The sequence below is a fragment of the Bidens hawaiensis genome, unplaced genomic scaffold (genome assembly GCF_021521415.1).
Source record: "Bidens hawaiensis isolate Kalapana, Puna unplaced genomic scaffold, B.hawaiensis_p1.1 tig00029992_1, whole genome shotgun sequence".
Classification (NCBI taxonomy): domain Eukaryota; kingdom Viridiplantae; phylum Streptophyta; class Magnoliopsida; order Asterales; family Asteraceae; genus Bidens; species Bidens hawaiensis.
This window is the reverse complement of record NW_027494992.1, coordinates 143,017-158,857: the sequence shown is the minus strand read 5'-3', so window position 1 is coordinate 158,857 and position 15,841 is coordinate 143,017. Positions and strand designations below refer to the sequence as shown.

The 15,841-nt window shown below is 34.9% G+C and overlaps 1 protein-coding gene across 1 annotated transcript; it reads left to right on the top strand.

Moving 5' to 3' along the window:
- The first annotated feature begins 8,145 nt into the window (after positions 1-8,145).
- Positions 8,146-13,558, top strand: LOC143579839 (zinc finger CCCH domain-containing protein 24-like). Its single transcript, XM_077063021.1, has 14 exons — positions 8,146-8,655; positions 9,835-9,927; positions 10,013-10,300; positions 10,398-10,470; positions 10,599-10,731; positions 10,815-10,968; positions 11,064-11,147; positions 11,216-11,338; positions 11,437-11,583; positions 11,676-11,810; positions 12,722-12,817; positions 12,900-13,088; positions 13,176-13,219; positions 13,295-13,558. The coding sequence occupies exons 1-14, from the start codon at positions 8,146-8,148 to the stop codon at positions 13,539-13,541; spliced, it is 2,316 nt and encodes a 771-aa protein (XP_076919136.1). The 3' UTR covers positions 13,542-13,558.
- The last annotated feature ends 2,283 nt before the right edge of the window (positions 13,559-15,841 follow it).

The window sequence follows — 15,841 nt, the reverse complement described above, 5'->3', positions numbered from 1 at the left end:
GCAGTCATTGAGCATTTGTTTTAGTTTCTCCAGAGCCTATGTGAAGTTCCTCTGCCCTCCTCTAATTTTTACCCATTTCTCCAGCTCCTCACAGCTCTCAAAAATCTGAAACAGTTTTATGCTATTTATTCGGCCGTTTATTAAATAACATACAAATAAATAATATTAACTTAAACAAAACACACGGTGTCTTACAGCATCTGTTTTATAAGAAACCTTCACTTCGCGTATGTAGTCGTCATCGTACTCATCTTTGTTATTTGGGTTTGGCCCGGCATGAACGTTTCGCCCGTGGTGCGATGAAGACTCAGTTCCATAAAAAGAATCATTTGCTACCGGTGGCTGGTACAATGATGAAGCCTAACCTTCATAATCCGACCAGGCGACAGGTGACGGGTACGCCGGCTGAATAACGTAATCCGACACGAAGTACTCATACAATACATAAATTAGATATTTAAACAACAGTGCTAGTGATAATAATAAATAATAATAACAGCTATAACGAAACCTGGTTCAAGTTTGGCAAGCCCGGCGAGCCAGTGTTACCATAAAACTGTTCGGGCTGACAATAAGGTTGTTTGGGGCTGGGTATCATACCCGACATACTCCTGACAAAACGTAATGTAGCATGTGTTAGTAAAAAAAACTACCAAATTCATACTAAATAAATATATAACGAAACCTGGTTCAAGTCGGGTAACCACGACGTGCTAGGCTGATCGTTAGCGGCATAACCCGGCTCCTCCTCCGGAAATAAATGGTTAAACCAAGACATTCTGGGTATATATAGTACAAATGTTATATTGTTTTTTGGTTGAATGTCGAGACCAAACACGCATGCTTTATAATAGAGAAAGGAAAGGAGGGGTAGGGAGGGGAGCCGGGCTCCAATAATTCAGCAAAAGTAATACGTCGCGTATAGATCTATGGTTAAACCAAGACATTCTGGGTATATAAATGGTTAAACCAAGACATTCTGGGTATACGTCGCGTAACCCGGCTCCTCCTCCGGAAATAAATGGTTAAACCAAGACATTCTGGGTATATATAGTACAAATGTTATATTGTTTTTTGGTTGAATGTCGAGGGGAGCCGGGCTCCAATAATTCAACAAAAGTAATACGTCGCGTATAGATCTATACGCGGCGTATAAGGTACGAGTTGACAACCTAGCCCAGCTTTTGCAGGGCAGGTTGTAATCACACTAATACGCCGCGTATAGGTATATACGCAGCGTATTAGGGGCTTTTCTAGAAAAACCCACCATTTTGTCTTATTATGTTTATTGTTTTTTTTCTTCTTTTCTTTTTTTTGTTATTTATTGTTATTTATAATTATTTTTATTAATATTATTTTATTTATGAATAACATATTACCATTAGGAATTCGGCAAAGGGCGTTTTGTGGCAGGACTTATCTGGGAAAATTGACATTGCGAGACGACCTTCCAATTTATTGGCTGATGCCGTTATGGACAACTTGATAAGTTACAGCGACTACCTTGGGAAAAACTAACAGTGTCAAACGAACCTTTTCTTGGATGCTTTCGGTATCGGCATCTCAAATCCGGCTCTTCGATGTCTTCAAACTCCAGCTGTATTGACCTTCAGCCACCACTGACAACCGCATTTGTGTTGACTCAAACACATATCAGTCGTCACTAAGCTTAGACTTAGGCTTGTTATTACTTTAATGTTTAGTTGTGGGTTTTTTAAGTTGATCATCTTGCGTATGCTAAAAGATTTATCAGCTTATATAAACACAGACATATATATAGTAGACGTGCGATATAAGAATTCATTGCTCCGACATGACCAGCACCTGATCGAGATATTGGTTTGATGAGTTTGAATCTCTCGGATCCGCGGTATCTGCTAACGACAGCGATAACCGGAGCCCATACTTTGGACAAAGAAGTGAAAATTCGGTCATTGCTCCATCATAACGAGCAACGGATTGAGATATTATCCTGGACTTACCTGAACCGGTTTCCACGTATGATGACGTTGATTTAGGTTCGGTGTTGACGCTGGCATTAACACGTTTGCTTACAGCTTTCGTTACCTCCGGCATAATACACAATGAAAGCACAAACTCAAACAACAATCCATACAACAACAATGCTATTGTATGGACAAACTCAAACAACAATCCATACAATAGCATTGTTGTTGTTTGAGTTTGTGCTTTCATTGTGTATTATGCCGGAGGTAACGAAAGCTTTAAGCAAATGTGTTAATATCATCGTTAACACCGAACCTAAACCCACGCCAGCATACGTGCCAACCTGTTCAGGTAAGTCCTAACTAATATCTCAATCCGTTGCTCGTTATGTTGGAGCAATGACCGAATTCCACTTCTCTGTCCAAAGTATGGGCTCCGGTTATCGCTGCCGTTAGCGGATACCGCGGATCCGAGAGATTCAAACTCATCAAACTAATATCTCGATATGATGCTGGTTAAGTCTGAGCAATGAATTCTTATACTGCACATCTACTATATATATGTATGTGTATATATAAGCCGATAATTCTTTTGGCATACGCGACATGATTAACTTACAATACTCACAACTAAACATTAGAGCAATAAAATGCCTAGGCTTAAGCTTACTGACGACTGATATGTGTTTGAGTCAACACAACTGCGGTTGTCAGTGGTGACCGACGGTCAAGACAGTTGGAGTTCGAAGAAATCGAAGAACCAGATTTGAGATGTCGATAACGAAAGCAGGCAAGAAATTGAAAGTTCGTTTGGAAATGCCAGTTTTCCCAAGTAAGCTCCTACAACTAATTTCAATATGTCAATAACGAAACCAACCAATAAATTGAAAGTTTGTTTCCCATTGTCAATTTTCCCAAATAAGCCATGCAACTGAACAACCGTTGTCGAATTTCGAATAATAATATATTATTGATAAGTAAATAATATTAATAATAATAAACATATATAATATTAATAATAACAATAGAAAAGAAAAGAAAGAAAAAAAAAAAACCATAACAAGACAAAACTGGTAGACTTTTCTAGAAAACCAACACCCACCCAACATAACTCGCACCTGTTTGATATAATACAATATAACTTAAATAATATAACATAACATAATATAATATGATATAACATAACATAACATAATAAAATATAATATAATAATAACATATTTTTATGTTATGATATTATATTATATTATATTATATTATATTATATTATATTATACTATAAGAATGTAACTCCGAACGTTTTGCGCCGGCGCCTGACACCCGCATCTGAATCTCTGACGTACATCGTACATCAGGTACCTAATAATAAGAATATTTTAATACTAATAATAACATAAAAATTATTATTTTAATAATAACAATTATATGTCTAGAATAATACTATTTTAATAATCATAATAATAATAATATTTTAATAAATACAATAATAATATTTTATTTTATTAACAATAAAATTTTAATACCAATAACATTTTAATAACAATATTAATATTTTAATAGAAATAATGTAATAAAAATTTAAACAATAACGGTAACAATACGAGAAACCTAGTTTAAGCGGCCCGACGAACTAGCGTTACCGTCAAACATATACGTGGTGTCTATATAGTAAGTACGCATTGTGTAATATAACGGTCGGTGGCTAAAAATATAATTTACTTTTTCAAAAGTCACATAACAAAACTAAATCAGTCACCAAATATCTGACATAACATGTACAACTACGTTCTAACATGTACTAAATAAAGATAAAACTAAACCAGCCTCCCTTTGTATTTCGTTATGCGTTTTGTGTTTGTAATTTTGGTGTTTGCAATTCATATTTCATGTGCAATATTTAGCCAAAACTATTTGTACAGTTTGAAAATTTGTTAAAAGACATTTTAGATATGTGTTTTGATTTTTGTAAATGTTGAAAGGATTATGTTCTTCTCTGAATTTTATGCGTTCAGGGTCATCACATGTTTGTATCTTAACGAATTAACTCAAAAAGGGTTATTTTGGTATAGTGGGTATAGGTTTGGGTGCCAATGCGTGTCAGGCGCCAACGGATTTGGTTCGGGTTATCACATGTTCTTGTCTTAACGGGTTGACTTCAAAAGTGTTATACTAACTACTCATAAATTTTGTATGTATGATTACTTGGTAGTGTATGGCACATGCTATAACGTTCGGTGGTCTTATGTGTTGCTAGGTTCCATTTTGTAAACCCTATGCAACGATGCTTTTCCAACTTAACGCCACCCGCGTTGCGGGTCTAAACACTAGTTATTTATAAAAAGAAAACACGATTCAACTATCTTTGTTTTATATTCATGTACTCCTAAACTTGTCTTTCTAAACAAAGTTATTATGTGTGTAAAATTATTTTAATATTACCATAAAGTAACATCACATGTAAAAGAAAAGAATTCAACTTTTCTAGATTTTACATATATTTTACTATTTACGAATAAATGTAATTCTTCTTAATATTATATGCCTAATGATGAAATAAAAGTGTCGAATACTTCTTAACAATCATAAATATTAAATGAAGATCACATATATATATAATATATCGTTGTTTCTGTTGTCTGTACATGTAGAGGTGTACAAAACCGGTTTTAAACCAAACCGAACCGGTTTGTCAACGGCTGGTCAAAACCGGTTTGACTCAAACCGGTTCAGTTTATAAACTGGTTTAGAAGCAAGATAGGCCGGCCTCGTCACGTCAGTTCGGTCCGGTTTATAAACCGGTTTCCTTAAACCGGTTTAGTAGATCTCAAGAGAAACCGGTCCTGAAATTGACGGTTTGGATGAAACCGGTTTTAAAACCAAACCGGTTTGGTTCGGTTTGCCTATAACCAGTCCCAAACCGGTTCTTTTTACACCTCTAGGTATATGTGTATAGGACAACCAAGTGTTCATGTACTAATGGGCTGGTAGTCAGTTGGTAATAACAAAATCTTTAAACACTTTGGGTTGGGAAAGTTTGGGAGTCGTGAATTCGAGTCTCATAGACAACGAAAGTTAAAAGAAATTTGCGGTTAAAAAGAAAATGCACCAAGGTTGCCTTAAAAAATTAAAAACAAGGTGTCCAAGTTAAAAGTTGGACGGGCCTTGGCTTTTCAATAGACAAATAGGCATATGTATTTAAATGGACCTGTAAACCTATGTTGGCCCAGTCAGCCCACCTGATGTATAGATATGGACATATGGGTATAGCGTCTAGGTGTCCATAACTGGCGTATATTGGCCCATTGAAATGTAAACTTATGTTGGCAGTTGGCAGTTGGCAATAGAAAATACCCGGTTCCGGGGCCGGACCCGGTGTACCTGACCCAAAACCGGTTCCTACCCGTACTCTATCCGCAGGTAGGACCTGGTATAGGATTTCTCCTCAAAGTCGTACCCGGAACCGGAACCGACCCGTTCAGACCCGGTGGAACTGGAACCGGAAATACTCGATCAAAACCCAACCCTACCCTACTTGAAACCCGAAAAAACCCGGTCAAACACCCGACTATACCTAGAACCGGTTCCTACCCGGTTCCGGTTCCTAAAAATACCCAATTTATACACCTCTGGTTGGTAACTTGGCACCCTTCATCGTTCTGCTACAAGACTATGCAATATGGACAACGAGTCACGGAATTTAACTTTGCATCACGTCAGCACATCACACTCGACCCATTTATAATACTACAATTTCGTATGATTTGTGGATAACGAGTTGTAACTTGGGATTATAATATTTGTACCATGCCGACTGCCGAGGTCATGTTGCTTGCTTCGTTTATTGACGCCTTGTGTCATTTTTTTGTGTTTGATTTGAAATTATGGGTCTTTCCATAAACTTATTCTGCATCACCCAACACTTCCACCGCTCCATCTCTCTCTAGATTTCTTTCTTTGATGACATCGACAGCGAGAGGTAGATTGTTGATCGTCATGGACGTCGATTTATACTGAGCAAAACTCTGAATTACTTCAGCTGCCTAAAACTATTATAGCAACAATATGTGAGAAATTTGACTCAGACATTTAGTAAAACACCTTACCTTGGCAAAGAAAACAAAGAAAAACTTGTTAATAACGATTTTTAGTATATGCACTAAAAAGCTAATATTTTAATGACTAAACCAGTAATTGCATCGATTGTTTTACATGCTCAACTGCTCAACACTATAACCAACCTTTCAAATAAGCATTGTTCTAAAGTACCCAAGCAAATCAATTGTGTGGGACTGTGGGTGTTCTTTTATACGACTAGGCGATTCGACCATGTATTCGCCTTAAAATCTCAAATATGTTCACGGATTCTACCAGGGGTATAGACGTAGAGGTATATAGAGCTTAAAATGGGTTAAGTGACTTTTGATTTTTTAAATTTATATCGAGCGTATATTTTAAATACACACACGAATACACATGCTGAATAGATGTTAAATACATCGGGTGCATGCGATTTTAAATACCCGAGGCGAAGTGTTAACTACTCGGGACGTATATGAGTCTGCTATCCGAGGTCTGTACATGTTAAGTACACGAGGTGTATACGGGTTAAATAACGAAAAAGTTTGCATAGATAATAGGTAATTATAACATATATATAAACGAAACCCAAAAATCCTATGTGTCGCGATGTGGTCGCCCCCCTCCCTATGGAAGCCACCAGATTTCTTAATTTTTAAATAGAGGCCTCTCATTGATTTAACCCAAATTCATGGGTATGGGTCTTATCAAAACCAGATAATTCTTAAACGGGTTATAACATCTCATTAAATTAAAATTTAATCTTATCAATTATTTGATATTAAAATCCTACAAAATATGAATATACTAAAATTTAATATCCAGTTTAAAAAGAAAAAGATATTATTTACAATTAATAAACAATTTTATAGTAAAAAAACATAAGCGGGTCATGCGTCACAAAATCCAGATAGCTTTTAAATGGGTTATAACGTATCATTTATTTATGAAACCTTTCATCATCAAACCCTAAGTATATTATTAACTTTCTTACAATAAAGAAAATTAAAATTCAAAAAATAAATATTAAAGAACAAAAAATGCAAAACAACCATTCTCTCAAACTATCAGATTACTTTATTTGTAAATGAAGACTTCTCACGCATTTGACCCGATTCACAGGTAAAGGTCTCACCAAACTCATATAGCTCTTAAACGGTTTATAACATCTCATTATATTAAAAAATAATCTCATCAAATATTTGATATGAAAATCCTATAAAATAGGAATATACTAAAAATTAATATCCTATTTTATTTAAAAAAAAAGATATTATTTATAATTAAGAAACAATTTTATAATAAAGAAAATAAACGGGTAATGGATATCACCAAACCCAGATAGCTTTTAAACCAGATTATAACATATCATTTATTTCTGAAACCGTTTAATCATCAAACCTCAAGTATATTAATTATTAACTTTCTTACAATAAATAAAACTAAAATCCAAATATACATATATAAATATTAAAAACGAATAATGTAAAATAACCCTCGTAATACGGAGGATAAAATATAGCATATATACATATATATTAATAATTAATAATTATATATGTATATATTATATTATTATATAAAAATGCTAGGCTCGTTAGGCATGGGCAAACCTTATTAAGGGCGGGGAGGGGTTGTGGCCCCCCGGGTTTTCGGTTCAGAAGTAGAATATATTACCCATGTCTTTGTAATTATGCTATGTTTGATATCTTTTGTCCCTCCTATCTGAAAGCTCATATTCATTTATGTGAAAGAACATGTTATTTTTTGGGATTTATGTTCTTTATTTGATGAAAAAAAATTTGGTTGCTTTATATGTATGAACTTATAACTGGCTTAAAATTTTTGGCCCCTCCAAAGTAACTGTTCAAGTTCCGCCACTGTCGTTAGGTTCGTGAGCCGACTCAAGCTTGACATATGAGGTTCAGGCTTGTTTTTAAATAAGCTTAAGTTTAAGCTCGAGCTTATTTAAGTTCGGCTCCATTGAACTTTTCTACGAGCCGAACTCAAGTATATCGTGAACGGCTCGGCTCGTTTAGACAGTAAGAAACCGAACACACTCTAAGCTGAAAAGAAGCCGAACTCAAAAACCAACTCTAAACCCCAAAACCGTTAAACCACAATGGAAACCGAAACCCTAACTACTCCGGCGAACGAACCTCCGTCAAACGCCAACGGCGAACAACCAAACTCGCCGGAACACGTCTCCGGTTCACCTCCAGACGCCAATCCACCCGCCGCCGCCGACGAACCGAATCCGAAACGTAAGCGAACCGAATCCGAATCCGAATCCGTAACCGAAACCGAAACCCTAACTGAACCGGAAACAGGTTCAGTTCATCCGTTATGGAAAACGAGCCTCTGTTCATACTTCCGGCGGACTGGTGCTGCGTGTAGTCATGGTGAAACGTGTCGGTATGCTCACGGCGAGTCGGAGCTCCGGATTCGGCCGGATAATACTTGGGATCCGACTTCTGAGAGGGTGAAGAAGTTGAAGGTGGAGAAGGAAGGTGAAGGTGATGGAGATGTGGTGACGGAAGACGGATGCTCGGAGACTGGACTCGATAAGTGTTTCGTTAATGTTCCGATGAAGTGGAGTGCGGATAACTTAAAAAAGTTTTTAGATGAGCAGGTTGAGTGTTGCTTACTTGTTTATGGGTGCTGCATTTGTTTAGTTATGAAGGTTTTGATTGATTGTGTAATTGGTTAGGGTAGAATGTGTGCATGGTTCGGGTTTGGGGCTGAAATTGATCGAAAACCAAAACTTCGGTTTTTGAATTTCTGAAAACTGTTTGCTTTCGGTTTTCGGTTTTGCCATTTGAGTTTAAAAAATTTCCATGTATACTGTATTTGTTCAATGTTGAAGGTTTTGATTAATTTTATAGCTTACAATGCATGCCCGGTTCGGTTTTGGGCTGAAATTGATCGAAAGCCAAAACTTCGGTTTTTGAATTTTTTGAAAACTGTTTGCTTTCGGTTTATTGGGTTTTGCCATTTGAGTTTAAAAATTTTTCATGTATACTGCATTTTTTCAATTTTGAAGGTTTTGATTAATTGTATAGTTTACAATGCATGCCCGGTTTGGTTTTGGGCTAAACCCGAAGTAAATCCAAAACTTTTGGTTTTTGATTTTTTGAAAACTGTTTGCTTTCGGTTTATTCGGTTTTGCCATTTGTTCAATTTTGAAGGTTTTGTTTGATTGTGTAGTTTGTTAGGGTTTACATTACGATGATATGGACCTAGGCCTTTGTTTATGTTCTGATTAGGAACACCTAACTGAACGGAACTTTTTATTCGTGCTCGTCTATTAAGGAAATGAACTTGTTGGTGAAGCGCTCACAAACAGACACAAGTGAATGCAAAAAAATGTTTTTTTTTATTTGGCTTAATGATAATGGTCATTGACAATGATCTTTGTCGGCTACCTATTTTGGAATCTGTGTTGGTGTTTTTAAACATTCATATTCATGTGTTAGTTCATATATAAATGAATCACTTAATTGTCATATGTATTTGTATGTTATAGTTAGTGGTTCTGCTCAAATCTATATGATAAGACTAGGAAAGTCATTGAAAAATATAAAAATCCTTAAATGAACAAACATAAATGGACGCAAACAAACACGTTAGCGAACGTTCACGAACACAACTGAACGAACATGGCTTTTGTTCATGTTCATTTATTTAATTGAACGAAATTCTTTGTAAATGTTAGCTGAACGTTTGGTTTGATTACAGCTCTAGGTATGGTGGAATATGTTTTGGCTGATTATATGATTTAGTACGGTTAATATTAATTAATGCATTATAGGGAGTTGAATACAAGTCAGCTAAGACAAGGAAAGGGATGGTTGTAGGATTTGTAAGCTTTGAAACAGTGGAGCAAGTGAAAGCTGCAATAGAGGTATCATCTAATTATAGGATATGATTTATTTTCTACTAAAACATAGGATAATTGAAGGTTGTAATGATACACCTTGTTTTAACAGAAGCTTCAGGGCAAACCAATTGGGAATAAAAACTTAAAGATAGTGGATGCAGTTCCAAGATCATTTGAAAGAAATGTGAAACCGTCAATGGTTTCAAACAATTCAGATTCATTGGATACAGACAGTAAAGTTGAAGATGGAGCGTTGGCAAATGACGATTCTACCCCTGGAAGTTCAGCATTAAAGGGTAGAAGTGCCCGGGATGCTGTAACTCCACTTGCTCATATGTCTTATGAAGATCAGTTGGAGCATAAGAAGAAGAATATTATGCAGATTTTGAAAAAACTTGTAGGCAACTCTTACCCTTGTTTTCATTTTAATTAATCCTATATTATACTTGGTGTATCATTACCGTTAAAACACTTAACTTTTTGAATATTTATAGGCTCGAAATGCTCGCAAAGGTTGTCCAGATGGTGTTGCACAACCAGACTGGATACAAAAATCCAGGGATATAGGTGATATATATTTTTATATGATTCACTATTTGCTTCTCTAAACATTCAGACTTGTTTTATATTGAAATAGATACACAATAGACACTAAAGTTTAAAAATTTGCGTTTTTTTCCTTTTAACGGTTGCAGGTGGTCTTGCTTGCAAACTAGAGGGTATAATTGAATCACCGCTTGTAAACGGATACCGAAACAAATGTGAATTTTCTGTTGGATACTCACTACAGGGAAAACCAACAGTGGGATTTTTGCTTGGAAACTTCAGGTTTGAATTTTGGTATTCTTTTTATTTATTTTTTTATTTTTTAGCGTTGGTTTTGCTCATGAGTTAAAATTATTATGAATTAGGGAGGGTGTGACTGCAGTTGAAGAACCTTCAGATTGCCCGAATGTCTCTAAAATTAGTTGCAAGTATGCTGAAATCTTCCAGAGTTTTCTACAAGATTCTACGTTTCCTATATGGAATAGAATGAGTAATACTGGATTTTGGCGTCAACTAACAGTAAGTGAAACTTATCCTTTTTGTTAAGAAATCAACGTTTATGATTCACGTCTAAATAATTATCTTATAACACTTTATGGGAACGAATAAACTAGGTCCGAGAAGGAAGGAAACAGGGTAATATTCCTGAGGGTGACCTCGGGGAATCAAACATTGCAGAAGTCTTGCTTATGGTTCAGGTAATATTTAGTTTGCATCTTCTAATTCATTTTATGAATCTTGCTAATATCTAATATTCTATACACAGATTTCATCAGCAGGTTTTGATGAGGAAGCTGTTAATGTTGAACTTGAGAAAATGGCAGAAGCTTTTGTGACGAATGCTGCCACAAATTCACCATCTTTGCCTCTTACGGTACTTCATGTTCAGGTATCATTTTCTTAATCACCATCTTCTCTTATAGTCCTATAGCATATAATAATAATATCCATGATTTCATTTTGACCCTTTTTATAATTTATATGTAGGATCATCAAGGGGTATCCAATGTAGCGCCAGCTGATGCTCCATTGCGGTCCCTACCTCTTGTTAAATCCGAAGCCGTTGCTGAAGCGAGGATTCAAGATTATATCAATAATCTTCTTTTTTGTATATCTCCAACGGCCTTTTTTCAAGTACTGGCCTTTTCACTTTACATATATGTTATTTTTGAAATATTAATTATTGAATTGTAAGTTTATAACTTTTTAACTTTAAAAACTTGCAGGTGAACACTCTTGCAGCAGAGAAGTTGTATGCACTTGCTGGAGATTGGGCTTGTTTGGGACCTAATACTTTGCTTTTTGATGTGTGTTGTGGGACCGGGACCATTGGTCTTACTTTAGCTAACCGTGTTGGAATGGTAACTTGCTTTTCATTAATTTTTTTCATTATCTTAGTGGGAGGTAGGCTTGTAACAAACCGAACGTTCAATGAACTGTTTCTTGAAGCGCTAAGCAAGAAGTTTGTTTGTTTAATAAATGAACAAAGCATGAACAGAAATTTTTGTCTATTTAGTTAAACGAAAAAGCATGAACACATGTCCCACTCACTTATGTTCGTGAACGTTTGCTCAAATAAACTTGTTTATGTTCGTTTGTTTACAATAAGTTATGTTTTCGCTAGTTTACACTATAAGCTGGTTCAGCTATTATTTTTATATATTTTCAAGGCTCATTAAAACATAATTTATAATTTTAATAACTTTTTAGGCCTAGCACATTCTTGTTCACATTGACTTATAATTGGTTTTAGCTAAGGTATGTTCGTTTATCTATGTCCGGCTATGTTTGTTCACTTTTGTGAACTGTTTGTTTATATTTTTTAATGAACACACATAAACGAACACGAGCTGAGTCATCTTTTCAATAAGCGAACAAGAAAACCACGTTCGTTTAATTGTTCGTTCAGTTTGTTTACAGGCCCAGTGATAGGTGTTAAATTGTGACTCACGAACTAAAAACTATTATGGGGTTGGTTGGATGTGCATTTTGACACAGTGGTTATGCAATAATCAGTATTAATTGTAATAAAACAGGCTGTATGAAATTGTATTGTTTAAAGTTGTAATAATAAGATGCTTGAGTGAGGCAAATGTTTATTGTTTATAAGGACAGTAGACAAAATGACTACGACAGACATATTTGTGAAGGATACTTTTTTTAGATATGGGAATACGAGTCTATTCAATCAGGTTAAATGAAGGGTATATATGTAATTTCACTAATTTGGTTTTACCTTAAATAATAAGTTTTTTTGCAATCTTTTTATCAGGTTGTTGGAATTGAAATGAATGCTTCTGCAGTAGCTGATGCAAATAGGAATGCCGAATTGAACGGCATAAACAATTGCCGGTTTGTCTGTTCAAAGGTGAGTATAAACAGACGGACTTAATGTTTTTCTATTAAATCGTCAATGTATTTTACAAACTTTTTTGGGCATTGTGCAACAGGCTGAGGATGTGATGGGATCTTTACTAAAAGAGTATTTAACAAAAGAAGAGTCAGATGGCAATACTGGTAATAAAGATGAAACAAGTGCCCCTGAAGACAAATCACCAGATACCGACGATACTAAAATGCACCGTTTCGATAACGTTGTTGCCATTGTGGACCCGCCTCGTGTTGGACTTCATCCCACTGTAAGTAATGATATTTGGTCATATAAAATTATTTATAAATTGGTTTAGTTCGGGTTAAGAGTTATCTTAATACGGATATATATGCAGGTGGTTAAAGCGCTCAGGACTCACTCGGGTTTGAAGAGGCTTGTGTAAGTCTCCATTTTAACAATATATTTGTAACTCGAGTTATCAATAACATCAATTCCTTTAACTTTGATTTGCAGTTATATTTCATGTAATCCCGAGAGCTTAATGGCGAATGCTATTGAGCTTTGCACTCCATCTACTGAAAAAAACGAAAAAGGGAATAACAAAAACCGAGGATGGAGAAACATGAGTAGTGCGAGTTTGGCCCGCCAGAGAGCCAAATCTATGCCCGTTTCTGACCCGTTTCATCCGGTCAAAGCCATGGCCGTTGACCTATTTCCTCATACTCCACATTGTGAATTAGTAATGCTTCTTGAGAGGTAATAAGTAATAACTAATATAATATTATTTATGTTATTTACTTATTCACATTGTCAACAACTCGGAATAGGTAACACTTTGTTTAGTGTACTGATTGAAATTTTGTATTTTTGTACGAGTAATTTCCATTTAACAATTTTGTTGGTTTGATTAGAGTAAATTGTGCTTTTCGTCCTTGTGGTTTGTCCAAATCTGCGGTTTTAGTCCAATAGTTTCAAATTTGCGATTTTCGTCTATGTGGTTTCATTTCACTTGCAATTAAACCCGAATTCACTAATCCCGTTAAGTCTGGTCGTCGCATCAACGTGTTCTTCACGTGAGGGGCAGTTTTGTCCTTTTTCTCCCCCAAATATACCGCAGTCCTAATTCGCAAGCCCCCTGACGTGAGGGGCTGGGGTGTATTTTGGGAAAAGGACAAAACTGCCCCTCATGTGAAGGACACACTGATGGGTTTAATGACCAGTCTTAACGAGATTAGTGAAATTGCAAGTGAAATGAAACCACATGGACGAAATTGCGGTTCACTCATTTGATTAATTTACATGTTTTGGCATATAAACACGACACAAATCACTCGATTTGTATGTAAACAGGTCGAGAAACAACCTTATTGTTGATAACTTTTAGACCACCTTTTGCTTTTGCAGGTATATATATATGTAACAGTCACACTAGCAATTTATATGCACCTTTCTTCTAGTCATGCTTGTGTTTTCTTTTTCTTTTATCTTCTTTTCATTCATCTCTGAGGTTGCTGAATAAGCAAATAAAACAGGGTTTTTTTTTTCTTTTTTTCTTTTTTTGGTGGGGTCTACTATTCCACTATTGACCATTTTTTTTAACTTTCAAATGTGCTTTTCTATTTTGCTTTTAAGTTCTTTTGGATAAATATTAAGGTTCTTAAAATGATTAAAAAAACACCTGGATATGTCCATTTTGTGATTAATAGAGAAGTTATGTTTTCCAGTTTAAAGTAACAATGTAGTAGGTGTGTGTGGTGCGGTTTGGTACGGTTTTGGGCTAAAATCAAACCTTCGGTTTTTAGATTTTTGAAACTGTTTGGTTTTGGTTTTTTCGGATTTTTTTGGTTTTACTATTTGAGCGTAAAAATTTTAAGCCAAAAAAAAGTTGGTCGGAAATAATTAATTTATATACAAAATAATTTGGTTAATAATTAACTATTGACTCTTATATATTTGGCCAAAAATATATGGGTTACATATTTATTAAATTCTTAAAAATTACTTAGAATAAAAAATAAAAATCTAGAAATTCGGTTTGGTTTTTATTACATGTAAAACCAAAGCCGAACTGCAAGTTTGGTTTTTATAAAAACATACAACCATCTGTCGGTTTTTGTTTCGGTTTAGTTTTTTTAGTCAGAATTTTTTGGTTTTTTGATTTCGGATGGGTTTTTTCGGTTTCTTGCACACCTTACAATGCAACATCCAAGTAGTTGTAACCAGTAGCGAATCTAAGAGTTTTTGCGGTGTTGCTTTTTGAAAATGCACGGTGAGTTGATAACACTCGAGGGTTGAAATGTATAAACATGTAAAAACGGGTATTGTATATTATATAAAATCATATCATCAAATACTCCTTGATGCTAGTTAACTCAATTGCATACTAATTGGTTTCAATATAAATTGAAAAACTAATAAACTATAATAGGTAATATAATGTCACCCATCTTTGCATTCAGTTTTGGCTATATTAGATTTGATAAATTAAAATGCGATTAGATTAATCGTATAACGTATAGGCTAGAGACCGAGGCGGTTAAGGCCATGTCGATAGCGGACTTTAACTAACTCACCCTTTAACAAGTGCGTTGTGATTTAACTAAAAAGATAGATGAATGAATGAATGTATTTATGGTATGTGATTGGTAGGCCTGTAAACGAACATTTAACTTTAAACGAACACGAACGCGAACACTTAATCGAACAAATATTTGATGTTCATGTTTGTTTGTTTAAAAAATGAACATGTTCGTGTTCTTTATTTAAAATCTAAATGAACAATTTACAAACATAAACAAACATAATTAAACAAAGATAGATAAAAATAATTAGACCCCTCAAACAATGTTTCTCCAATAAAGCCAAATAATGTCGTATAAAAGAGGCATCACAACACCGACAATGTGCAATTTCATCAAGATAATATTAACTATTTAATTTATTGATGACAGTATTATTTATTTAATAACAAATAATTGCATTTATTTATTTTGTCATTCGAATATCTTATAAATTGATCCCAACTTTCATCTAAAAAATTGTTTTAAAAAATCATCATTA